The sequence below is a fragment of a genome, unplaced genomic scaffold, assembly GCF_019419815.1.
Source record: "Pyrus x bretschneideri cultivar Hongxiangsu unplaced genomic scaffold, Pyrus_bretschneideri_v1 Contig17, whole genome shotgun sequence".
Classification (NCBI taxonomy): domain Eukaryota; kingdom Viridiplantae; phylum Streptophyta; class Magnoliopsida; order Rosales; family Rosaceae; genus Pyrus; species Pyrus x bretschneideri.
In genome coordinates this window covers 6,167,648-6,193,980 of record NW_025999468.1, presented here as the reverse complement: position 1 = coordinate 6,193,980, position 26,333 = coordinate 6,167,648, and the positions used below count along the sequence as shown (strand labels likewise).

Sequence of the window (26,333 nt, the reverse complement as noted above, 5' to 3'; positions counted from 1 at the left end):
ACAGGGTATGTGTTCCTAGACGTATTCAATATTATTAGTGTTTAGTTTTCAGAAATAGTGTTCAGTTTCAGAAATAGTATAGTACTGTTTAGTTTCATTACATAAAGTTACTGGATGAATTTTGGTTAAAATAAATTTAGCTCAAGCCATTTTCATTCACACATCCTGTTAATTTCTGCTCTTTGATTTTTTACAATTCACTTAATCCGACAATCGAAAATGAAAGGTGTGCCAATATCATCAACCTAAAATAAATATTAATAAATAATTAATACTATCCACCCAATTTGAACAAAGCTTGGCTGCTTAGAGCATCTCCAAAGGAGATGTCAAAATGTCCACAGAAGTTATAACAGTAACAAAAGACCACACTAATGTACTCCAACCGAAATGTCAAATCCTATGTGCTGATGACATGGATTGGCAGCAAGAAAGTTGTTGTCGAATTTGACAGCAACTTCAAAATTAATTATTAATGCTTTTTATTAATTTTTTATTGGTTTAATCATCATTGCAATTAATGTTGTTATTGATCCATTCCCCTTTTGTTCAATTGAGGTAAGTAAACAGTCCCCTCTTGTTAAAAAGAAATGGTGAAATGTCCTGATTTCATAATTATTAAATGCCTTTTATTAAGTTTTTATTAATTTAATAATTTATTTTATAATATAATAAAATAATAATTTAATTTAACATATCTGGTAGACAATAAAACTTTAAAAAATATCAAAATACCACATGAGCTATCAAATTTAAATTTTATATTCAAAATTTGACAACATCTCATTTAAAGATGTTTTTAAAAATAAGCAGGAGCTCCTGCTCTCACTCACTAACAATTTGACAAATGTCTTAAAAAATTAAAACTTGAACTAACAACTTAAACACTTGTCAAATTGTTATTGAATGAAAGCTCCCAAGGTTTGTCCCGCAATTTTTATTTTACTTTTTACATGCCCCTTGGTAAAAAAAAAAAAAAAAAAATCCTCGTTTGTAGATTTTACCAATCGGAGCCAAACGGAGTTCAGCAAATTCGCCGGCCATCAGATCGTAGCTAATTGGAGGTGATGATGGCGTTTCTGGTGATTAGCAACTGATTAGGTCCAACTGGAAGGGATTGGGCTGCTTACAGTTTAGGAGGAAGAGGAGATGATACAGCGGGTCTTATCCTCGTCGTGGTTGTAGTTTGTGTGGCGGCTGTGGTGGTGGCGGCTGAAGTGGCGGTGTGGTTGGGCTCTATGACCATGCTGATCTCTGCCGGCAGTGGGTGTGGGTGTTCGTGATTGTCAGTTGATTGAACTGATCGGCGTTCCTTCATTTCCTTTCTCTGTTGGCTGCAGGCCAAGTGTTTGTGTTTTGTCCCCAATGAAAGAAGTAGAGAAAATGGAGAAGAGCTCCAAAAAGAAGGGTAATTTTAGAAAAGGCAAGGAAGAAAAGCTGATTGTTGAATCTGATGGTGGTTGGTGGTGGTTGATCCACAGGGGAATCACAGCTTCATTCTTGTCCATTGCATTGTTTTCGTTGTTGGTTCGAGTCGCGGTCTCGCTGCATCCTTACTCTGGTGCTGGAAATCCTCCCAAATATGGGGACTTTGAAGCTCAGAGGCATTGGATGGAGATCACACTCAATCTGCCAATCAAGGATTGGTATCGAAACAGTACGGTCAATGATCTCAGATACTGGGGTCTTGACTACCCTCCTCTCACTGCCTATCAGAGTTATGTTCATGGCCTTTTCCTTAGATTTTTCAGCCCTGAATCGGTTGCACTTTTCGCTTCCCGTGGCCATGAGTCCTATCTGGGAAAACTTCTCATGAGGTGGACAGTGTTGTCCTCCGATGCCTTGGTGTTCTTTCCTGCTGTTTTATACTTTGTTCTTGTTTACTATGCTGGTCAAAACCCAAGTCGCCGAAGGAGTGACATAGCATGGCATATCGCGATTATCTTACTTAATCCGTGTCTCATCCTAATTGACCATGGTCATTTCCAGGTTTACAGTTCATTTTTCCATTGCATTCTTCATATTCGGCGTCCATGAATTTTTTTGTAGTTGTTACTCCGAACTGTTTAAATTTACAATCTTATTTCTTATTGATTTTTTGCCAGTACAATTGCATCAGCTTGGGTCTGACCGTGGGAGCTATTGCCTCTGTTCTTTCGGACAAAGATCTTGTAGCCTGTGTCCTATACAGTCTTGCTCTCAACCACAAACAGGTATCTTTTAATTCAGTTTTAAATCTGCATAATGGATGTTTAAGTTTCGTTCTATATTCTTAGCAAATAGCGACAGTTGTATTTCCTCACTGAACTATGGTTTGCAAAATGAAATTGTTGAACTGAAGTTGTCTTGGGACATTTAAACTCTGCCTCAAAGGAATTGGATGATGTTAGTGTGCAATATTGGCAAATAGATTTCTAGTTATGAACACATAAGTGGCTGGATCATGTTGCATATTTAAGGTTCGAATTAATGCATCTTCTTTTTTGTCATTAATCGAAATAGGGGTGATAGGTGATGTGATCTAATGAAAAAGTGGTGCTCTGGTGGTTATCAGAAATCACAAGATGCATAAAAAATAGGGAGGTGCATATCGGAGGAGAAATAGACACACTAACCAGAAATTACAAAAAATAAAAGTAAAACATCGTATGACGATATTTCATTAACAATTAAGGGCAGAGAAAAGAAGAGAAGAGAAGAGGGAGTTGGCCTGCATGTCTGGCACGAAGGGATTCTTCAATCAAGTTGAGGTTTATTGGCTGAGGATGGCAGTGATGGAGGAGGTGTTGAGAAACTGGGGAATAGAAACTGCAGGGAAATGGGGGAATATAGATAGGGAGTGACACTATAAATAATGGTAAACAAAGGTTTAAGAGGTGGAGCGAATTATGTTAATATTCTAAAAGCAAAACACATGCCACATGTCGACTTGGCAATCAGCGACTGAATAAACGATGGTAGCATGACTGATGCTAGCATCCCTCTTAATCCCAATTACAATGGGGTTGAGGGTGATATTGTGGCCCATGGGGTATTTAATCCGATTTAATTCCTAAGTACAGTCAAAGTAGAAGGCTATGAGCCCTTTCCTATCCAGTTAAATATGATCGCATCTTTGTCTTTCTGCTCTGTGATATCTACTTGTTGAACATGATATTATTTTTTGCAGATGAGTGCATATTTTGCCCCTGCATTTTTCAGTCATCTCCTGGGTAAATGCCTAAGGCGTCGATATCCAGTTCTGGAAGTGTTAAAACTTGGCATTGTGGTCTTAGGAACATTTATTGTTGTCTGGTGGCCATATGTTCATTCAAAGGAAGACTTCTTGGGGGTAAGGCACTAGTTAATTTTGTCAGCTCGCATAATTTTGAGCTTCTGTTTGTTTCTTTTATTTTGTAAAAAGAATCAAGACATGCTTGGTTTCTTTTGTTTACACTTTACGCACAACAGATGTTCGTTTCCTTATTAGTTTTGGTCAATTGTGCAGGTTCTCTCTCGTCTTGCTCCTTTTGAAAGAGGGATATTTGAGGATTATGTGGCTAACTTTTGGTGCACCACTTCGGTTCTTGTAAAATGGAAGAGATTATTTCCAACACAGTCCCTGAAGCTTATCAGCTTGGGTGCAACTGTTTCTACTTTCCTACCTTCAATGATTCAGCAGATATGGGCTCCAAGCAAGCCGGGTTTCCTTTACGGGTTGCTGAATAGTGCTTTCTCGTTTTATCTGTTCTCATTCCAAGGTAAGTGCAGTTTGCCCATCGTTTCAGCTTCTGTTCATAATTTCGTGATACTACAGTGCATAATGCTCGTTGTTCTGAACTTTCAGTGCACGAGAAGTCTATTTTGCTGCCTCTCCTGCCAGCGAGTCTTTTGGCAATGGAAGAACCAATGCTTTATACCTGGATGACACTTTACGCCTTATTCTCAATGTTCCCTCTTCTGCACCGTGACAAACTGGTTCTACCGTATCTTGCGCTATCTGCTCTATTTATCCTTTTAAACCATGTGCCAAATGGAAGACGGGCTACGAGGGACACAAGTGCCTTGAGATCGTCTGTGACAACAGTCTCTGTCTTGTGCTCGGTCATTCTTCATGTTGTTTACTTAAACATGCATCCCCCCGCCCGATATCCTTTCCTTTTTGAAGCTTTGATAATGCTCGTTTGCTTCACCCAGTTCGTGTTTCTTACTTTGTACGCCAATGCAAAACAATGGATGTTGCTTAAAGACTCCAACTTGGTAGATAAAGAAAAGAAGCTCCTTTGAAACCTCTGTATTTAGGTACATCAGGCAGCAAGTTTTGTGAGAGATTGAATACGACTGCTTCTATTTTTGTAACTCGCATTCTCTAAAGCTTTTTTATGCTAATTAGATACCCATGACTAATTCAAACAAAAAGTGTACAGAGTCAACTAGCGAAGGGAAGAAAAAAGCAATATGTTGTCCACATTAGGAATAAAATTATTTTATTACTCTCAAACATTTGTCATGCGACCAAAACAGATTGAAAATTGAAAGAAAAATTATAAAATCTAACGTTAGGGAGAAATTGGCTAATTATAAAAGTTCAGAGGGATAATCGGCTAAAATTACAGTTCAAAGGGAAAATCGACAAATGCCTCTAAAAATTAAATTCTTCAATTTATCTCATTATCTCATTTCTCTTTTAATAGAAGAGATATATTGTAAAAGAAAAGAAATGAAAAGGAAGATGACACGTGCAAAAGAAGAGACATTGATTCATCCTTTAGAGCAAAATTACAAAACACGATGACTAATCAAGATTACAACTGCTAAATGTGCTTTTCAATACACAGCCCTTTTCTTTCTTTTCACGACTCCATCTACTCTTGTAAAACTTTGTGGACAACCTAAGGTTTTACATACACAACAAAACGAAATTAGCTTCGAGAACAGGGGAAACAAACCTGGATCCTTTTGACTCGACCGAGTTGAAGGTAGCAAAAATTTTACAACACCTCTTTGCATGCCAAGTTGATGGGGCCAACGGGACATTGATTAAGTTAGTTGAGGGGTGTTAAGCCATGCCGGCCTCCATGAACTTGTATGAAGAGAAAGGTTCAATATAAGGTCATCGTTGAATCATCATTCCTTCTTGTCTTCTTCTGTATCATCTTCATCAAAATCTTCCGTGCTTTCAATGTTGTCTTGCTTGACTAAGCTGATATCACCCTCTAGCTTGGCCCTCGTAAGAGAGTGAGATTCTTCGTCATCAGACTCTTCTCCCACTTCATCTGAGTAAGCATACCTATGGACATTTGGCAGTTCAAATCAGCTCAGTCGGGTACAAGGGAACCTAAGAATTCTATAACATGAAGGAATTTATCTAACGAGCGATGTCAGTTACAGATAGAGTTCCTGATGTCATGAATGAGGGAAACATTCCATCTATTGCATTAAAATCCAAACAATAATGAACCTAAAAAAGCATGTGGATGCTTGACACTTTGACATGATGCTTTAACTCCGTATACTCTGGCATTTATTGGTTCAATAAGTGACAATACAAATTGCAGAAAAGTTGCAAGCGGATCCAAAGTAAGCAACATACTCTCCATTGAGGACACCTTATTTCCCTAGCAAAAGGATTCGACTTAAGGATTATATTGACTATATAGGAATAAAAGAGTATAACGCACCGTTGAGAACTCTGAGATGGAGCCCAAAGATAGCAGATCACACACAGCAATGCAAATGCAAGAATATCCCAGAAAGCAGTGATGACCCAAGCACTCTGCCACTTCTCATTGAATGGATCTGTTGCTTTAAAGTACACCTGCCAGCAGAGGCTTGTCAAATGTCTAGTAGATATTCAAACCCATGAAAAAGATCAAAATTTGAAAGGATAAGACACAGGCATACAAAGAACCCAAGTTCACAACCGAAAAAAAAAAAGCATGAGAAAAAGTGAGCAGCATGCATAATAATAGTACAGTATATAGACACTACACCATATGAGTATCACTTAGTCTGTCTGCCAACATAATCTGCTAGTCTGCTACTCATAATGCCTTCTTTACATTAACCAGACAAAAGGTGGTGATATTTTTCAACTGCAAGATTTCTTGGTGTAACTCAGTAACCTCATAATCTTGACCAGGGGGATCCCGGCGCAAAATCAGAGGCCATGAAGGAACAGTGGTGAGTACATAATCATATGCAATCCTATTTAATTTCATATGGTGAATTGCTAAGATTCCAATTTGGCTTCAATTGAAGCCTTTATATGAGTATATTTTCAAATATAGACAAAACACTCAGAATCCTCAGTGTTTGTACGTCAAATTTGTGCAGGTTGAAGATATGAAACACTTGACCAAAAATTTTCTAGTCAGCCAAGGATGCAGGAACTCATTCTTTACCTGGGCCTAGTTAAGATAAATAAAACCATACCTCATACACTATCCATGCAACCGAGGCAATGACTGTAACTGCTAATACATTTGAGAACTTCCTATACATATCCAGTTTGACAGAGCTTCTCTTTGCCTGAGAAGAATATATAGTTCAACATTTATAACTGCTATGTTACAGCGAAAATAAAATAAAAGTCAGGCACGAAATTAAGAAACAACAATGCCATTGTAACTTAAATAGAGGAATTCAAAATTTTATACCTGTAGCTGCTCTAGTGTTTTTGAGAGAGAAGTAAAAATCCATAATATCAAAAATGCGTCCAAGAAAGCATCAGGAAGAACTAGAAACAATCTTGCTCTTCCGGATACATCATTGATTGTCCCCACATACTCCGTGATATTAAGCAACTCTGTGGCCAGAAAAAATGTTATTCCAAGGAGAAGCACCTTTGAGGTAAGGCCCCCGAGAGTGGGCCGCACCACACCATAACCCATTGAAACAATGAGGATAAGAAGCCGGGAAACTGTTTTTCTCACAGCTCCAACTGTCACAACCAATGTTGTAACAACAATTGGCCTCATCCCTGTATTATTAAAATTTACATAATCAAAATACCAAAGAATCATCTCAAACAACCCAAGAGCAATAACAGCTGTGATGCAGTGCTGAAGTTGCAGAATATCCTTCCAAAACCTCACATACTGAGTGAACCAAATTATTCCAAGCAACACGTAAGCAAGTGCCATAAACACATAAAACTTCATTAGTGGAGCCATTCGACCCGGTAGATAACCATCAGGATTTTTCCACAAAGTCTTCCCGCTCATAGTTAGTCCCTTTAGTTTTGGATCACATGCTACAAAAAACAAGTTATACATCCCAGTTTTTGGGATTAAAATCTCTTGATAATCCATGTTTGTGTACAGGTAGTTCCCACGAGACTGTACATTTATAACAATAGGCCAATTACTATCTGTTGCAGAAGGTCTCCTGATAACTTCACCTTGCTTACAACCTTCCATCTTAGCAAGATCAGGAGTGCAACATATAGCTCTTTGTCCGCCATAAGCAGAACCACCGATATTATTCCTATCAGCTGTCTCAAATATTATAACTTGTATCAACCCAGTACTATGCTCCATGTCTGAAAGCTTCTCAGCAGCATCCTTGCTCCTCCAGAAGGTGATATTCTCGAATCTGTTCCACACAGAAATGTCAGAGACAAAAGTGATGATAAAAAATTTATTTGGTGAGGAGAGGCAGGAATGACGGAGCAACTTGCACATACAACAAGACTATGTTGCTGTCAAATAAATCGCACCATGTAAATGTATCGGACTATGAATTCAGTTACATTGTCTACACAATATAAAGCAGTGTCCTTAATACTTATTCAGGTCCCCGCCAAAAAGAATGATTATGCACTTGGTGAATGGCAATGTGAGGACACTCTGAGACTAAGAAATGATGCTTACAATAAATAAAACTAGAAGATCTACTTCAGCTGCTTCAAGAAAAAGTTTTTGTGAATTTAGTTTTGCACACTATACTTTCCGCGAAACAATTTCTAGAAATCCTTCTTTTATTCTCTTTCATGTCCATGGATTCAGCAGGATCATAGTTACACCATATTTCGCATTCATCGTCTATGTCAGTCATCATAAACTAGTGACTTGGTAAATTTAATTGATCATTAATTTGCATCGAAAACGTAGTTGGATGCTACTAACTAAAACCCAATGTTTATACTATACCCTTCATTGAGAATATTACTATACTGTATTAAATTTCCCCACTTCTGTTCCATCCCACATTCAGATACATTGAATTAAGCTTTACCCTTTTCATAGAACACATTTTATTGGCTACCCAAACAAAAGTAGAAATACCCAAATCGATCACCCACTTCAAAATTCAAAAATCTAAAATCTTGCACATGTCCAACATTCCAAAAACCCAATAAAATTGAATGAAGCAAATTGTACACAGGTCTAGCAATAAACTGAAAGAAATGCAAATGCGAAAGCATTACCGAATGTAAGAACGGGCGGAAAGAGTGGCGGCGATGCCTTCGCTGCCGCCGGAGAGAAGGTTAGCATTGCCGACTTCTCTGAAGGTTTGGTTGTCGTAGACGTGGATCGAGGCGTTTGTGGGGTTTGGAAGGAATGACAGCAGGAGGAGCAGAGACAGCGTCAAGAAAATGCCATGGGGAATGCCGTTGCTTCTTCTTGTTCTCCTCGTTGCTCTAACCTGGATTGTGAAATCCATACTCTTTGGAGATTGGACTCGTTGAGCTCTGGTGTTTGAGGTTAGAGAGAGAAATGGAGGGGAGAGAGAGTTGGCGAACTGTGAAGGGTGAGTGAGACCTAAGCAATGTGTCGATGATGGATGCAACTGCTGATTGCTGTCGGTCAGGCTGTAGGTGGTTACGCGCCATATGAGAAATTTTTTATTATGACGAGACAGGAGGTATATTGTTTTTAGAAAAATTGTTAAATTTTTTTTGTTAAGTTATTAACTTTTTAACGCATATTATTTATTATTTATATAATAACACGTGATTTGTGTATCGATCACGTTAAAAAATCTATTGGCACGTAGCCCCGGAATTGACGGCTGACCTGAATTTTATTTTTCTCAACTATTTTCTACCCTATTTGGACAAGCAAAATAAATAATAGCCACCTTTTGTAATTTTTTTTTTTTTTTTTGGTCATATCTATTTTTAACCATTTGCACAGTTTCTTAATGTTTTTCATTGAGGATTCAAGGTTGGAGCATGATTCATGTTGAATCTAAAGGATCCATTGCTGATAGATGCATTTGGCATCTCATCCTTTTGGTAGTAAGGTAGTAGCACACTAGCACCTAAATGCACAATTATCGTGATTTTGTTGTCTGAAAATAGGTAATGGTTACTCGTTTGGTTGATAGATACTAAATATTAGTTTGGTTGATAGGGATCCAAATTTTTTTTTTTTTTTTTTTTTTGAGGAACGAGATAGACTGAAGCATTTCTCAAGAACAATAGACTATGTTGATGACGGTGGTGGCGACAAGTTGACGACGGTTATATTGTTACCGTTGCAGAGATGATGTGTTATTGGGCACGTAGGTGGAGAAAAGAAAAGAGAAGAGGTTAGGGAAGAAAATGACCTGTTTTGCCTTTTGAAGAGGATCACATGGAAGATTAAACGGAAGACTAGATGGAAGTTATAAAAATTTAACTATGGGGCAAAACTTAACCAATTGTACGCGTTCATTGGAAAATTGGCAAAAATTAAAATTGAGGAAGAACATTGGTAGTGTCTTACAAGTTTCGGGGGTAAATTGACTAATATTATTCAATCCAACAATGCATATGTTCTTTTTTTTTTTTTTTTTCCATGGAAAAATACAAATTTTGTTGGAAACGTAGAAAAATCAAATAAAAAGAGAGATTGGTCATAAAATACGATTCAGACAACAAACACAATTCATTAATTTTATTTTAACTTAAGACATTGAGTCAAGGCTTTTGCCTCATACAATTCTTAATATATTATTAAGGTAAGACATTATAATTATTAAAGTAATTAATTATTATTATTAATTAGCAGTGACTGCTATCTTTTGGCCACGATCGCAGTGGCCAGGAACACCGCAGATGAAGTAGTATTGTCCTCGCGCAAGTTTGATTTCATCGTTTCCCGACGAGAATTCTTTGCCGCTGGCTGTGCATGTTTTGTAACCATTTTCATCTACCACTACCACATTGTGCTGGTCCTTATTGTATTTGAACACTGCAAATACAACAAATGAGAGCAAAAATGAAAAATAAGAGAGATGCAGAAGATATATATAAGAAACAACGCACAAAACGAAACAAAATAACCATTTCAACAGGTTCGCTTTCGAAATTGTGATACAATTTTGTATCAATTCCTCTAGATTTCTTCTGCTATCTTCACCCCTCTTTTTAATTTCTTCTTTCCTTAATAATCCTTTTCTCATACGTCGAAAATAGAAAGTAAAAACTAAAACTCAAAACCAAAACGATTATCAAACAAACCCGTACAAAAATATAAGTTGGCGTGAAGTTAAATTAGAATTTACCCAATGTATCATCGGCAGCAAAGGTCTTGCCCTTAGGCCAGTCCTCGACGTTGAAGGTCCAGCCAGCATCATCTCCGACGGTGAAGGTTTTGGCATGAGCAATCCCACCATGCAACGCCATGCACAACCCTATCACTATTACTGCGGTTACAACTGCGCTGCCTCTAACCTGAGTGGCCATTTTCTGACTGTTGCAGGTTGAAAAATGACAGACGGTAAATGTAAAAAGAGTAAAGATGAATATTTTTACAGTAAATCGGACAAGTTTGCATACAATTATGTGATTTTTGTTCACTTTTTATAGGTGAATAAAGATGAATATTATTACAGAAGTTCAATCTGGAATTTAATGCGTTAAGATTTTGTAATGATATGATTTTAATTTATTCGAAATCACATTTGGAAATATAATATTTATTTCCTGAGAGAAAGATATGATTTTATCTCTCTCGATCCACCTATTGTACCAATCTCTATATTAGAAATCCATATTCCTTAAAAATAAAAATGGTAAAGCTTTAAATACATTTTCACTGTCTGAAAATGCTAGAAAGATCACATTATTAAACTATATTTTGTAGACCAAGTGATGCGTCGTTGATAGTTGGATACTTTTTTTTAATAAGGTGGTACTATCTACACACCTATTTTTACTTCTCACACACCACTTTCAATTTTCGTCTAGCAAATCAAATGAATTGAAGAAGATCAATGGACAATAATTAACAAGGGTGTGTGAGAAGTAAAGAAGAGTGTATGAATATCACTATCCCTTAAACAATGAATCTGACCGTCAATTGCCACATCATGTAGTCAGTGATCTACGAAAAATGATTCAAGTAGATAGTTTCTCTAGCATCACTCCCTAACCCCTAATTGAAGTTGAGCTTATAAAATAATACAGCCTTGTAAATATAGTCATTGGGTTGATGAGTCTTACGGAAATTCTTCTCCGCACATTGGAACGCTAAACAATCAATCTTTTGTCCTTTCATGCGCCCGAGAGCAAAGCTCATGAGTTTTACCCTTAAATTTTCACTCGTGGTTTATCTTTTAATCTCTGTTTTTACAGTGCTAAAAGTAAAAGATTAGATTATTGAATCCGCAATTACTTCATGTAAAAATAAAAAAATAAAAAAAAATCCCAAGTGTAATAAAATATTGAATTTCTTATGTAATTCAAGTGTAATATAACGTTATTTAGTATAACGTTATATTTTACACTACGAGAAGGGAAGTTCGGTTAAGCCACACAATGAACAACCTAATTTGGTATCAAATTCGTCATCTATGAGATCCAAACCTAAGATCTTTCATTTACAAATGAAGAGGAATATCATCAGACCGTAAAAACACTCCTAGAGATAATCAGTGCATCTTCTACACCGGTGTATGGTAGAAGCACTCGTAGAGATTAACTAGCGGTTATCTTTCTCCGTCAAGTTACAGTTTCTGCTCCAACCTTTCAACTGAGTTAGATGTACAACCATCTCTTTCAAAGTAGCAAATATCAAACACAAGCTACTTCATATGCTCCATATATCTTCTTTCTTAGAAACATGTCACCCTTTCATCTGTTTCACTTTTCAAAGTAGATGGAAATTTGACACACCGGCGGCACACGTGAGCCTACCTGGACAATGTTGTGTTTACACTTTACACTACGTTATGTTTCAAGTTCTACACATGAAAAGGATTGTGATTGAAAGATTTCCTAATTCAGATTCCTAATGTTGAGTTTGAAGGAGGGGTTACCAAGTACGACGCGATTTAGGCATCCTTAGTAAGAAAACTTCTTACAGACATCATTAGTTCCTCCAAATCTTTGTATAGAAGAAAACTTCTCCAAAGCAAACCGTGCCCCTTGTGCACAAGCTTCCATCCAAGCAGTAAGCATTTCCACCATTTTCAGAATCTCGACTGTCCGCATTGCTGAAAACTATGTCCGAAGGCCAGTGCAAGAGATTGCGAATGATCAGCTTGAACCACCAACGATCTCTTCCTTGATATATTTGACCGCATTTGAGACACCATCCTGAAAAGTAAAACATTATTTGGTAAATTAGATTTGTAACACCTTTTATTCATGTTCTCAAGTCAGATTTTCAGAGAACAACCACAATTAGTTTGGGATTGCCAATAGGTTCTATTCTTCATTCTTAATAACCAGATGGAGCTTTTTTTTTGCCCCCTATTGAGAACGGGATACTCAGATATAATATGAAATTTCAGAACCACAACATTTAGAACAAAATATATAAGTCAGATCTCCAAACTATGATAGTGATTGAAAACTAGGAATATCCAACCTAGTAGAAAATTACAAATGCAAAGAAAATATTTGTTTCCATGCAAAGAAAACATTTCAATGTGAATTTTGTAGACGCATTGAATGGCATCACAGATTACACATATCACGTTGAATATTGAAAAACATAAACAAATCACGTTGCATGCCACGATAAACTATAAAGTCCCCTTCTTCTTCCTCCCCCTTCTGCCAAATCTATTTAAAATTACAGTACCATAATGACACTTCAGAAAGGGAGTGAGGAAGGTGATGGATTAGGAATAGGAATTATACAGTAACTTTGCACATCCTAAGAGTGACAGAACGGGACATAACTCATATAAATATTCCAATTCAAGGACATATAAATCTACATGTGTGGTCTTTCTACCAACAATTATTAATTTCATAATTCAAGAGTAAGTGTTACCTCAAGAGAGATTCTCTTAGAAACTTCTACAGCATGTTCCTTAATTTCAGGGGATAATGCATCCTGTATGGCCCTCGATAGAAAATTTGCCGCTATTTTCTCACCACTTGCTTCTGGAAGTAAATGGGTTCTTTTCAATGGCTCAGGTGCTACTCCAAGCCAAAACATTCTTTCAGCCCAGTAAAACTGATCTAGCACAAATGGACATACTACCTGCAATTTGTTTTTGCCTCTTGACTGTTATAACTGATATACTTGATTAACAAAAGAAAACATATGTGCATGATTGAATATAGAGATGCATGTACTTCCATAAATAACCTGTGGGATTCCTGCCAATAGTGCTGCAGCAGTAGTGCCACTTCCGCATTTACAGGAAACAGGAAATAAAAAGTCAATACTTCACTTGTTACATATTACCACAAAATGTTGAAGTAATTTGAGAGGAAAAAAGAAATTGATAGGCTCAATTAGAACAATTAAAATGGCATTGACAAAATCAGCAACTAAGCGAACATATAATAAGAGTTGGAGCACTCTCACCTTCCCCCATGATGAATTGCAGCAGCACATCGAGTAAACAGCCACTTGTACGGTACAGTTCTATTCAACAAGGAAATAAAATATTATTTAGCAGAGGTAAAGAATAACCAGAGGCCAACGCACTGCAACTTACTGTGTTTTGAAATTTAAGGATGGGAAGATCAAACTCAAAAAACACAAAAAACACAAAAAAAAAAAAAAAAAAAAAAAAGCAGCGAGAAGATAAAGAACGCCAAGAATTAAGTACATTAGGCTATAACTTTAAGAGGGCAGCAACAACGAATCTCCACTATATCATCAACGGTGCAGCAAAAATATATTATCAAGCTTCAAGACTTGATGAACAACTAGAAAGGACAAGAACGAGAAAACAAGGAACACTCTTATCCCTTTCTTCTGTCTCACACACACTTTGCCTTCCATATTCTCTCATTCTAACACTCGAGTGGTTTGGACAATCTACTTAATTGATTGGATGAACAAATATGATCCACTACAACCTTTCTAAATTTTCCTTTAAAATATCAATCCATAGTCTAATAAAGTTCCAAATAAGTGCTAGTCATAAACAACTTAAAAGATGTTCCTGAAATTAAGTTATTATGAGAACCAGTTACCTCAGTTACTTAGCCTTTTCTATAGGTTTTTTAGCCAAAATCATCCCTGAGATTGACATAACTCCTCACCTTGGTCCCTGAGATTTAAAATCGATAGAAGTGGTCCATGAGTTTGTCCACCGTCAATCATTTTGGTCATTCCCTAAAAAATCTCTGTTAAAGAATGACCAAACCAACAAAAAAAGCCTCATTTTTCTGTCAAACCAATTTTGGCCCATTATTTATTAAATTGAGGATATTTTTGTCCTTTTGGTCCTTATTTGAATGGCCAAAATGATTGACGGTGGATAAACTCAGGGACCACTTCTATTGATTTCAAATCTTTGGGACCAAAGTTAGGAGTTATGCCAATCTCAAGGACCATTTTGGGTAATATGCCTTTTCTATATAAAAGCTGTGCGGTTTTTATGTAGTAGACTCCTATGTATCTTGGTGTTAACTGTTAAGATTAATACCAAGAGTACACAGGAGTCAACCTTAGTTAACTATTGCATACACTAAGTATAAACACAGTGAAGGGTAATTATGTTATTATCAAATATTAAAGTACTGTAACTACATGCAACATGTTAAGAGAAAAAAATGTGATTTTGCTGTCACAAACACATTCAGGTGGGAGCAGATCGGAATGAGATGGTCATACAAGAAGCTTTTTGCATAGTTTTTTTATTTTTTTTAATTTTAGTTTTGAAATAGCTTACATACTTTTTTCTTTCCAAATATCCTCACAAGGTTATTGTTTCCAAGTAAGTTTGCCAATAAACATTCACAAACATTACAAGTTTCAAGAGAAAAAATGCTCATTTTATATTCTTATAAATACGAGGTGCTCACCCAGAAAAGCAAAAGAGTCGGTCATTGAAGAGAGAAATGCACTCGTCATTAAACTGCTTGTGGGTTGCATATGGTGATGACTCAGCGGCAACTGCTCGGATTGCTGCATCTAAAGGTATGTAGCCGGCTGTAAAGAGGATAAAGCGGTAATTTGTTATCTCTAAGACTGTTTGGAGAAGACGAAGAAACGCTTGAGCGTTTTTTAAAAATCCCATGCTGCATGCACAATGGGAAACTCAGATATCAGTATTTCAGTAAATCATACGAGTTGATCGTGCATTAACCTGTACAAAGGAGAACAAAGAAAGCTATTTATATATAGGGCAAGACTACAGCATGTAATAATTCAATTACATCCAGAGTCCCCCATATTCTTGTAAAGTAAATTCTGAGAATGCATTAAAGAAGTAGCTAAGGAACCAATTAGAGAAAGAACTTGCCTTCCAATTGAGCTCAGGCCTATGAAAATAGGTGGCATAGACACTGGGGTCTTCAAAAAATATTCTAACTGAACATGAGCTGAACACATTTCATCTTTTGTGTAAAGACGCTCTGAAGAAACAATTCTGGAAAGTTCACTGCACTGCTTACATGAAAACTGCCATTCATTTGGGAGAAACCAAAAGCCACAAACCCGAACATTTGATGGCCAATAACCTGTCAAAGTGCTAAAAACCAGTGAGAATTTTGACATAGTAGGAACAAAACGTGACTGACCACTTGACCAGACCGACCACATTCAAAAGAAGAGACAGGATCTAAAGTAGCATTTATGAAAGATTAATAAATGATAAAGTCGCATGCATTGATTATAGTAAAAATCATTCAGCATAAAATGACCGGGGGAAGCTATTTAAGCTGTGAAGCACTCCTAAATTTTAGGTATGGAGTATCCTGATACCCCCCCTATATGTATCCAATATTGGAATATCCCTTGGCTATTGTCAACTCTCACTTAAGGATTTTCGCCGACACTCTAGCGTGACACCACTATTACAGTCAAGATATATGGGAAAACCATATAAGAAAATGCAAATCTTTTCCTTGCTGAACAAGAATGGGATGCTGTATTATTTACACGTGAGGAAAATGAGAGCAAAGACAGTATTATGAATGATGTTAATAGTAGAATTCGCAACTTTTTGTGTTTTCTTTTGTGTGGTGAGGAAACATAGATAGGGTGCCTGGATGAAGGGGTCATGTATGATTAGCATTGAACTTAATAATATTATCTTATTGACATATCCTTACTGAATCCGTACCCTAGAATCTAGAGATTGTAGAATCATTGTCATAATGCCAAGAGACCTTTCTGAGGTTTTCTGTGAAGACATAGAAAAAGTGAACTTGAAGTGCAATCGTATCCATGGTCATACAGAATCACTAAGTTCAAGAAAGCAAGCAAAGTAAGCTTCGCACAGTAGTTCAAACAATCCCTTGTGTGATGTGCTTGACACAGAATCTTGCCATCTACTCTTGGAAAGACCATGTAAGTCTGATAACAAAGCAGTGCACCTCGGGAAAATAACATTATCTTTGTCTTTATTAAATATAAAACTACATATGAAGTAGGCACCCAAAAGTTGGGGATTGACTCCATCCTCTATGCTTCAAACTAGTGACAAATTTTCTCAGCACGATGAAAGAGAAGATGAAGAAGCTATCATCAAACTATTACTCAGGGACGAGTTGTTTCACAGAGAAAATGACACATAACAAATTAAAGATGCCAGATAAGTGTCTGAAAATCAGAAAAGAGTTCAAGAGCCTTTTATATTTCCCATGAGTAATATTTATGGGCTAATGTAATTAATGAGTTGTTTAGGGAAGTATGCAAGAACTCGTAATATAGAGACCTTAGAAGTAAAAGAAAATATCGTCTGACCAATTCCTATTCTGCTTTAAGCCTTTAACAGAGTTTTTAGCACCATTTTCACTGTTTATCAAAATCTACCTCTGTCATTTCTTAGGCTTTTCTCAGATTTCTCCATAAGTGTTGGCTCCAAGCCTTCAACGATGACTGCATTATGAATATGCTTCTACTTAATCTCTAAAGGGACTATTATTCATTCTCATCACTGAATTCCTCTCATCCCACTAAATGAAACAATACAAAACTTGTCTGGGCAATTTTTTTAAGTAGAAAGTTTAAGAGCACCTTGGTGCAACCTGTGTAAAAAGTTTAGGGCTACAACAAAGTTAGAAGGTAAGAGATTTTAAAAGGCTAAAGCAAGAGCAGTAAATAAAAGGGATTTGAGAATGTTAGCTAGAGATTGATTTTCTACCTAGTTGCATGATGTGCAAAACCATCACCTTCGCAAGTATCCTATATCAAACCTATGAATTCAGTAGTACAACTGTAGACATGAAAGAAATTTGTACAAGTTTAAAATTGTATAAACATTTATACCAGGGCACTCGACTATTTCTTTGCTAAATCCATACCTGTCACACAGTGAGGAAAATCTTCAGAATAGAAACTATAAATAACTTCTTCCAGCAAAGAATTAAATAAATAACACACATTTATTTGAATAGATGCATGGAAAACTAGCCATTTTTCACATGGAACTTTAAAATCTACAGTATTTACCAGATAATTGCAGAAAGATGATCAACACTTTTAAATCTCTCTCTCAAGAATTTTCATTTTGTTACCTATACCTATGAGCAAGTTGAAAACTCAGAACTCAAAGAAAAAGGGTGGATGGAGGCCTATCATGCCAAGTGGGTAGACCTGTTACTGGGTCCTGCTTTTGAATGTTCATTTTGTTACCTATACCTATGTGCAAGTTGAAAACTCAGAACTCAAAGAAAAAGGGGGGATGGAGCCATGGAGGCCTATCATGCCAAGTGGGTAACTCTCACTCTCACTCTCTCTCTCTCTCTCTCTCTCTGTGCTTTTGAATGTTCATTTTGTTACCTATACCTATGTGCAAGTTGAAAACTCAGAACCCAAAGAAAAAGGGGGGGATGGAGCCATGGTGGCCTATCATGCCAAGTGGGTAAACCCTCTCTCTCCAGAATTGTAAATTTTTTACTTGTACCCTATGTGCAAGTGGAAAACTCGGAACTCACAAAAGAAGCGGAGATGGAGGCCTATCATGCCAAGTGGGCAAACCTGTTACTGGATCCTGCGTTTGACAACAAAACAATTACACAAGTTCAAATATAATTACAGCAGATATGTGATAGACAATTTTCAGCTCAGGTGGTACAAACTTCTTTTGATGAGTGAAGAACTCATTGCAGAAAAAAACCAAATGTGTCAACGTTGGTCCTCAAGAACCACTGTTACAATACACTGAATGCATTAAGGAGTTTCAATTCAAAGATATTAACCGTAAAAGGGCAAGGACTCAAATTCAAATCATCACATCGCCAGGATCCCCAATACTCGCTGAAAAGTGGCCACATCCAGTGGATCACATCTTTCCAACAAACCTATGTGCATATAAAAATTGAAAAGAAGAATGTTATTTTTGCAGGTCACAAACTTAATTTATATTTCATAGACAAGGCTAAAATTGAAATTCACTTGTTGGCGATGCTGTACACCATCAATTCCTAAGGCAGACCAATACCATTTACATCAACATTATTTTCAAATAGTACTCTACAAACAATAAAGTACCTTAGTGTTGTGAGCTTCCTGTAGGTATTTATATAAAAGTGGAAGTTCTTTTTCAAATTGGCGCTCAAACGACGAAGGTGCACTGGAACATAATTTGAAGCAGCAACAAATCATCAAGCCAGAACTTCAAAACATTATAGCTACTTACAAGTTCTTACAAAATAAATCTCGTTCGAAACTCTCAACAATAAAAATGCATTTAGTGTACACTTGCAGTTGAAATTGTTGAATACAATAAAATTTTTATTCCTTGGATTTTCTATATACCTATACACAATAGTGTTGCTCTAGTTAGTTGATAATGAGGATATGGAATAATTGCTTCCTGACTTTATATGTAGGGTAGGCTATTCACACATCCATTTTTACTTCTCCCACACCCTTGTTAAGTTTTGGCCATTGATCTTCTTCAATTCATTCGATTTGACGACCGAAAAATTGAGAGGGGTGTGTGGGAAGTAAAAATGGGTGTGTGGATAGCACTACCCTATATGCATCTTCATACAATTAAACACAAAGTCAAATACTGATTTCCTTTCTATATGATCAGTGGAACTCATTATGCAGTAGAATTTCTAAGTGGCCCTAATATTAATCCCCCCGCCTCTCCAAGATCTTCATAAACATGACAGATTCCAAATTAAAAAGAGTACAGTTGAGGGTGGCCAGTCACCATATATACACTGATTGTTACATAAGATCAAGATTCAACTTAAATAAAATAAAACAAAGGTTTAGTACCTATATGGAACAACATAAGGAGCAGCAACTATGCAACGGACACGAAAAAGTTCTGCAATACTCCATCCTTCCTTGACCATCAAGCAATTGAAACCAATTTAGATATCTCATCATTATACCTACTGTCAGAAAGTCTAGTTGGATGCAATACTTATTTAGTGTCGAATAAAATTTAACATAATGCTAACTTGAGATGCAGATGTTCAAGATGTTTGAGCCGGCAATAAAACCTACATAAGAACTTGAATGGCAAACCAGATAACCATACAAAACTTCTATTTGTTAATATTTGACATCCCTGCATATAGCCTTTCAAAATATATTCTTCTTTCATGCACAATGTATTAATCCATAGAACAGATGCCTATGATGTAAGGTACGGAAAGGAAAAAGAGAGAAAAAACCAGCAATAGGGAAGTACCAAAGCAAAGAAATTGATCAGTATAAAATCACCCTCCATGCTCGGGCCTGATCCAAATATCGTCTCCACTGCCAAACAACATTCTTGTCTGTGTTCAGCAGAAAACATGATTTTCTCCAAAGAACCTGGTAAAACAAAACATCCAATGACAACTTTACACATGTTGAGAGAAGAACAACGAGAGAGAAGCGGAGCAATCTGAACCTGGTTCTTCTGTACTACCATGTTCCTGATGGATTGGGACAACAGGTGCTGATGAAATTGGAAGATACGAAACATGCTTTTCAGCCAAATGACAACGTAAGTTCTGCATTACAAGTCACAACAACAACCAACCAATTACAAAAACAATTAGTAAATTAGAAAGAAAAAAAACCCCTACAATCATAAGCTTTCATAGAAAAACACTTCGAAAGCTCAATTGGAGGGAAAAAAATAAAAAATTAAACCCTCACCTATCGAATCGCCATGCTCTAATTAATTCTTAATTCTAAAATTCCTTTTGTTTCAAAGTATTGGTTTTTTCTCTAAATATTGAGTTTGAAGTGTTCATACACACACACATATATAGTATACTATCAAACAAAAGTAATTTTCAAACGAACCTCATGCGCTGAATGCGTGATGAGGACAACGTCGTACTGGCTCTGGTCACAAGCAAAAGCCGCCGCAATGGCCTGCAAAGTGCAAACCACAGAAGCAAAAACCGTCATTAAATTTTGGCAATGTTTCAATTTCTTGCATTTTCTCGGGAACCAAACGGAAAGAGTGAAAGGGAGGAAGGAATGTTGACTTACAGCAATTGGATAGACATCGCCCTTGGTACCGAAGGCCATGAACACAGCAGCAGGTTTCGTCCTCTCCGTTTCAACCTCCATGACTATTCGCTGCTGGCTAGCGCAAATGCAGACCATGCTTTTCTGTTTAACAAGTAAGGTTTAAGTGACGAGCCCACAGGGCCAAACTCCGTACGGGTTAGTTTGGGCCTTGCCACGGGCCAGTTTGGGATTATTATGTTTTTTTTTTCAAAATTGTTTCTGCAAAAAAAAAAATAAAAAATTTTAACGAAAAATCTATAGTACTGTTTACTTTAACGAAAAATCATATTTTAACACTAAAAAGTTAATCCTTGTACTATGCACTTTATCATTTGTTTTGTCCTTATCGTTAAAACTCAAAGTTTTAAAGTTATTTTCATTAGTTTTCCTTCAAAAAAAAAACAGGTAAGTGTTTGGTGAACTACAATGTTGAAAGTACTTTTTAGTAAAAAAAAAAAAAAAAAAAAATGTCAGAGTGTTTGGTAAACTTTAAGCAATGCTAAACCACCTTTAAGTCTCACATGGACTTAACATGATGATTTGGTCAGAATTGGCTCAAACATAAGATTAAGACTTCTCACTTATAAGTGAAGAAAAATATCACTAAGATGTAATACTAAGTGGTAGATTGTGATTGTATTAAATACGTATATTCACATGAATTATTTTTTTACTGTTAAATGGGAATTGTATCAAATACATATAAGTATTGTAGTCAATTTCGAATAATCAGTTGTGAAATAAAATATAATGTGTTTGATAAATGATAAGTGTGTCTCTTTATAAGTGATGCGGATATCAAAAGCAATGATAAACGGAGTTACATGACAATATTAAACGTCACTAGAGGAAATAAGGGTATGTTTGGGTTCCAAATTTTAAGGCATTTTAGACCAATTCTAATGCGTGTTGCTAAAACCCAAAATTTAGAATTTAGGAACCAAAACCACTCCCAACTCGAGCCCAATTGTTACTAAATTTCATTATCTCATCCGTACGACCCCAAATTTGGGAATGGAATTGGATCCCATCCAGAATCATTTTGTCAAGATTCTAGTCATTCATCGTGTATTATACGGTAGAAAATTATTTAATTTTTTTTATTTAAAATTAAACACAAATAGTATCTGACGAAAACTGGCCACATGATATACGATAAATGGCTAAGATGTGGGAATCTCTAGGATTCCCACAAAGTGGATCCGGAGAGGATCCTCTTCCTTTGGGAACTCCTTTTATTGTTGCCATTTCTTGTGGACCCCACATATAGCTTGGCAAACAGGTCGTGTGTTGCCGTGTTCGTGTTGTTTTCTTGTAAAAAAAAATAAAATATAAAAGCATTTTAGTCAAAATGGTCCTTGGTATTGGCATAATTTCTTATTTTGTTCATTGAGATTTGAAATTGATAAAACTGGTCTCTCAATTTGTTCACGGTCAATCACTTTGGTAATTCCATGAAAAATCTCTGTTAAATAAAGACCAAAATGACAAATATATCCTCAATTTAATAAACAATGACCCAAATTAATTTGACAAAAAAATTAAGCGTATTTTTGTCATTTTATCATTTAGTGTTATGAGAGGGAAAGGTAAATTTGACAAAATACCCTCACTTTAACAGAGATTTCTCACATAATGACCAAAATGATAGACGATGAACAAAATTAGGGATCAGTTCTATTGATTTTAAACCTCAGGGACCAAGTAAGGAGTTATGCCAATCTTAAGGATTATTTTGATTAAAACGCCAATAATTAATTGTGATACAGGTAGCATTTTTAACGATATATAAAATATAAGCACTAATCCAGTAGTGTAGATGTTAATTTGAAATTTTATTTTTGAAATACGAACCAGTTTTAACGGGAACTCTACACCGGAGCCGAAGGGTGTCCTTATGATGGGCTGGCTAGCCCTAAATGCCCAAATCCAAGGAAAATTCCAAATTGTATCTCAAATTGACGGGTTAGTGTGAGCTTATATACTCGAATATGTAATGCTAAGTGACTTCTTTAACCTGTTTTCCCAAAAAAAAAAAAAAAAAAAAAAAGAAGAGAAGACTTAAGTGTAAAAAGGCAAAACATAAAATAAAAAAAAACTTTCAACGAAAAGTTTATGATACTGTTTACTTAAATGAAAAATTAAATTTTTACATTAAAAAGTCAATCATAATATTATTTATTTTACCCTTTATTTTGTTCTTATTGTTAAAATTCAAAATTTTCAAATAATTTCTCTTAAAATAAATCAAGTAGGATTAGTGATTGGATAAGGATTACTTAATTGATTTTAATAATAATAATAATAATGGTAAAGCGAGCAGTGCAAGTGGGAGGAAAGGAAACACACAGAGAGAGTAGAGCCTACGGCATCACGACTTTTGGTTTGTTTTGTTTGTTGGTTTGGGAAGGAATTCCAAAGCAATTTAATTATTATTATTTTTAAATTAAAAAAAGATTCATCGGAATTCTTCGCCGAAGAAGAAAAAGAAATCAGGTGAAAAATCAAATCAGAGGGCTAGAAATCCGGGGGAGAGTTGCGAGGATGATGGCGACGTCTTCGAAAATGGCGGTGGTTTCAACCGCGAATTCGGATCTGCCGCGGAGGGAGTCGTCTATATGTTCACTCTCTACTTTCCTGGCCGACGACGACGACAACCGTCACCACAAGCACCAATCCATGAGCATGGACGACATCCTCAGGAACATCTACAGCTCCACCGGGACTGGCACCGGAAACGAGATACACGACAACGGTCACCATCAACAACTTCATCATCACGCCGAGGCCAGGTCCGTCGACGAGGTCTGGAAGGAGATCGTCGCCGGTGGAGTGGGAGTGGGAGTGGGAGAGGAGGAGGTGGGAGTGGCGGAGGGAGACGGCGGGGATCAGGTGCGGGGAGGAGAAGGAGGAGATGGTGGTGGGGGTGGGATGGAGGAGATGACCTTGGAGGACTATCTCACTAGGGCTGGGGCCGTGAGGGAAGAGGACGTCAGCTTGAATGCCGGCGGAGTTCCGATTGGGTACGGGCAGTTCCAGGTGCAGCCTCCTCCTCCTCCTCCTCCACCTCCGGCTGCTCAGGGTCAGCTGGTGTACGCGAACGGGACAACAAGCACCAGCGGAGGCGGAGGTGGTGGTGGTGGAGGAGGGAGGGCTGGGAAGAGGAGAGCCGTGCAGGAAGCTCCACTCGATAAGGCAACGCAGCAGAAGCAGAAGAGGATGATCAAGAACAGAGAGTCCGCTGCCCGGTCCAGGGAACGGAAGCAGGTTGGATTCGGTCTTTGCTTGACCATGTTTGTTTGGTTTCTGAGAAAATGTTAAATTGATTGTAAACAGAAATCTGAAATCGTTTATTGACATTGCCGTGTTTTAATTGCGATTTTAGGCTTACACCGTAGAGCTCGAATCTGTGGTAACGCAGTTGGAGGAGGAAAATGCGCGGCTCCTCAGACAACAGGTCTATTAATTCTTCAATCATTTCTTAAAATATGATCATATGCTTTTACCATTCTGTTTAAAAGAAAGTTTTTCGCTCTAATTCCGTATGAATTCTGATTTCTGAATGCAGGCTGAGCAAAAGAAGGAGAGGTTTAAGCTGGTATGTACTTTACATCTATGAATTGTGAACTGCCTTCGTGTGTGTACCGATTTATTCTTTATGGTTTTCAATTTCGTAAATGATTCGTAGGTGTGATCATGTTGAACATAAGCAGCTTCCAGTTCACAAGCTTGGAACTTTCCTTTTCAATCAGCTTTAAGTTTAAAATACGTAATCAACTTGATAAGAGTTATTTTCTAGCTTTACTGATTTTTGACCTTGCATTGAGAAGATTTCTGTGTAGAAACAATACCTCAATTGGGAAGAACGAAAGTTTAGATTTGATTTACAAATATTGCCATCACTTACCTAGGAGGTTCTTGGGATAGGTAGAAAAAATCATTATGGCTGAACAAGATTAGGATTAGTTTTCATAAAATGCAACAAAATCCATTAAAAGAGTATTCATTTGCTCCTCGGGGTCTTTCCGATGCAAGAGAAATGAGGGTGACAACTCTATGGCCACATCCGTATGCTTTCTCAGTAAGAAGCATGACGGCTTTTCGTATAATCAAATCAGAGAGGCTTAAGTTATCATTATATTTAAATGTCAACTCTTAACTGAAGTTTTCAAACGTCTTTTGGTATTTTAGCATCATGATATTGTGGTTTGACCATAAGAAGAAAGTTGGGACTGGGTTTTGATATGCGGATGCTGCAGTTAGTATGCGAGCATACAACCTAGTTTGTTAGTTGTTTGGTTTGTGAACTGGAACTTGTACGTGGCCAGTCAACTAACATATCGTTAAATAACTGAATTAACTGCAAAAAAAGGTGATATCAGCCAAAGCTTTTGGTATTTTGATCAGGCTGAAGTTTGGCCTATATCTGGAACCTAAGTTGCATGCCACCCTTTCATCTTCTGGTCTGATTTTCTAACACTATCTATTATATGTTAATTTTTTACAAGAAGATGCAAGATTTTCATAATTTGGATTTTTCTCCTGATTTATCTAGGATTTATCAATGAAACGAAGGTCCTGTTTTGCTGTACCCCTATACTATTTTTGAAAACAGACTAGGTTGCACTTACACACCGCTATTCTTAGCGATCACTCGTAGAATATGCCATCTGGTTGCTTAGTAATGAGATGTATAGCTTACAAGTCAACAATCTTGTTCGGGAAGATATTCCAAAACTACAACGCATTGCAGTCCGTGATTTAGGTCTAATTTGACGATGTTAATGATGTTGAACTTGCTGATTACATTGTCTTCTTTATATGCATCTTTTTGTTTTGATCATATCTTCTTTATATACATCTAAAGCTGCATACAAGTGTTAGTAAATGATCTAACTCTCTCTCACTCTGTCTGCACTTGCAGCTCATGGAGAACCTCATTCCTGTTGTAGAGAAGCGGAGGCCACCACGTGTTCTTCGGAGAGTACATTCGGTGCACTGGTAGATGCGGTACCTACCATGTGGTCTGCGGTTATACATAAAAGGAATTTGGTAGATAAATACTTAAAGAAGGAAAACAGATTAATGGTCGATTAGCTGGTGGTTGATCTTTTGGTAGTCGAAGCGGATTTTGTAAAGAGATGCAGGTACAGCTGAAGCTTTGGATCAATTTCAATACAAGTAACGGTGGATGCTCTCAGTTGAAGGCTTGTGGGAGATCGTTTTCAAACACTTGACAGGTTCATTGTAATTAGTATTTGTAGAAAATAACCTTCTCATTTACAGAAAGCCCGGTTGCCCTTCATGCCGGTTAAAGGGCAAACCGATAGAGCTAGACGACAGACTAATTTATACTAATGTTGCTGTTTACTCGTAAATGATATGCTCGAGTGAGGAACCATATGGTACATGATACTAAAACCCGTTCACGATTTGATTTTCGAATTTGGTTTACCGATGTTGATCTGTTTTCGAATGTGATATAGCGATGCTGATCAGTATTCGTTTTGATAAGTTCCGATAATGTTTTAG

The 26,333-nt window shown here is 36.9% G+C and overlaps 5 protein-coding genes across 7 annotated transcripts; 2 read left to right on the top strand and 3 right to left on the bottom strand.

Moving 5' to 3' along the window:
* The first annotated feature begins 918 nt into the window (after positions 1 to 918).
* On the top strand, positions 919 to 4,276 carry LOC103933347 (probable dolichyl pyrophosphate Man9GlcNAc2 alpha-1,3-glucosyltransferase). The gene is made up of 5 exons (XM_009343037.3): positions 919 to 1,989; positions 2,106 to 2,213; positions 3,170 to 3,331; positions 3,488 to 3,740; positions 3,827 to 4,276. The coding sequence occupies exons 1-5, from the start codon at positions 1,366 to 1,368 to the stop codon at positions 4,264 to 4,266; spliced, it is 1,587 nt and encodes a 528-aa protein (XP_009341312.2). The 5' UTR covers positions 919 to 1,365; the 3' UTR covers positions 4,267 to 4,276.
* A 340-nt stretch (positions 4,277 to 4,616) lies between these two features.
* LOC103933346 (transmembrane protein 87B) lies at positions 4,617 to 8,825 on the bottom strand. Its single transcript, XM_018644021.2, has 5 exons — positions 8,411 to 8,825; positions 6,639 to 7,575; positions 6,415 to 6,510; positions 5,661 to 5,797; positions 4,617 to 5,269 (listed from the first exon to the last, which is right to left on the bottom strand). The coding sequence occupies exons 1-5, from the start codon at positions 8,644 to 8,646 to the stop codon at positions 5,107 to 5,109; spliced, it is 1,569 nt and encodes a 522-aa protein (XP_018499537.2). The 5' UTR covers positions 8,647 to 8,825; the 3' UTR covers positions 4,617 to 5,106.
* A 1,141-nt stretch (positions 8,826 to 9,966) lies between these two features.
* On the bottom strand, positions 9,967 to 10,714 carry LOC103933360 (basic blue protein-like). The gene is made up of 2 exons (XM_009343047.2): positions 10,474 to 10,714; positions 9,967 to 10,160 (listed from the first exon to the last, which is right to left on the bottom strand). Exons 1-2 carry the CDS (start codon positions 10,652 to 10,654, stop codon positions 9,967 to 9,969), a joined length of 375 nt encoding a protein of 124 aa, XP_009341322.1. The 5' UTR covers positions 10,655 to 10,714.
* Positions 10,715 to 11,622: 908 nt separating this feature from the next.
* Positions 11,623 to 20,920, bottom strand: LOC103933345 (sterol 3-beta-glucosyltransferase UGT80B1). Of its 3 annotated transcripts, XR_665113.3 has the most exons (16): positions 20,781 to 20,920; positions 20,589 to 20,660; positions 20,188 to 20,290; positions 19,984 to 20,108; positions 19,563 to 19,633; positions 18,822 to 18,903; positions 18,530 to 18,631; positions 18,266 to 18,321; positions 17,598 to 17,632; positions 15,628 to 15,844; positions 15,188 to 15,403; positions 13,737 to 13,796; positions 13,515 to 13,554; positions 13,194 to 13,406; positions 12,229 to 12,508; positions 11,623 to 12,106 (listed from the first exon to the last, which is right to left on the bottom strand). XR_665113.3 is itself a non-coding variant. In XM_009343034.3 (15 exons), the coding sequence occupies exons 1-15, from the start codon at positions 20,895 to 20,897 to the stop codon at positions 12,449 to 12,451; spliced, it is 1,569 nt and encodes a 522-aa protein (XP_009341309.2). In that variant the 5' UTR covers positions 20,898 to 20,920; the 3' UTR covers positions 11,623 to 12,448. The 3 variants fall into 3 exon arrangements, 2 of the variants coding, with proteins under 2 accessions (XP_009341309.2, XP_048437558.1); XM_009343034.3 differs by having other exon boundaries at positions 11,623 to 12,508; XM_048581601.1 differs by lacking the exons at positions 11,623 to 12,106; positions 12,229 to 12,508; positions 13,515 to 13,554 and having other exon boundaries at positions 13,265 to 13,406.
* Positions 20,921 to 23,132: 2,212 nt separating this feature from the next.
* Positions 23,133 to 26,259, top strand: LOC103933341 (bZIP transcription factor 12). Its single transcript, XM_009343030.3, has 4 exons — positions 23,133 to 24,068; positions 24,187 to 24,258; positions 24,370 to 24,399; positions 25,726 to 26,259. The coding sequence occupies exons 1-4, from the start codon at positions 23,346 to 23,348 to the stop codon at positions 25,804 to 25,806; spliced, it is 906 nt and encodes a 301-aa protein (XP_009341305.2). The 5' UTR covers positions 23,133 to 23,345; the 3' UTR covers positions 25,807 to 26,259.
* The last annotated feature ends 74 nt before the right edge of the window (positions 26,260 to 26,333 follow it).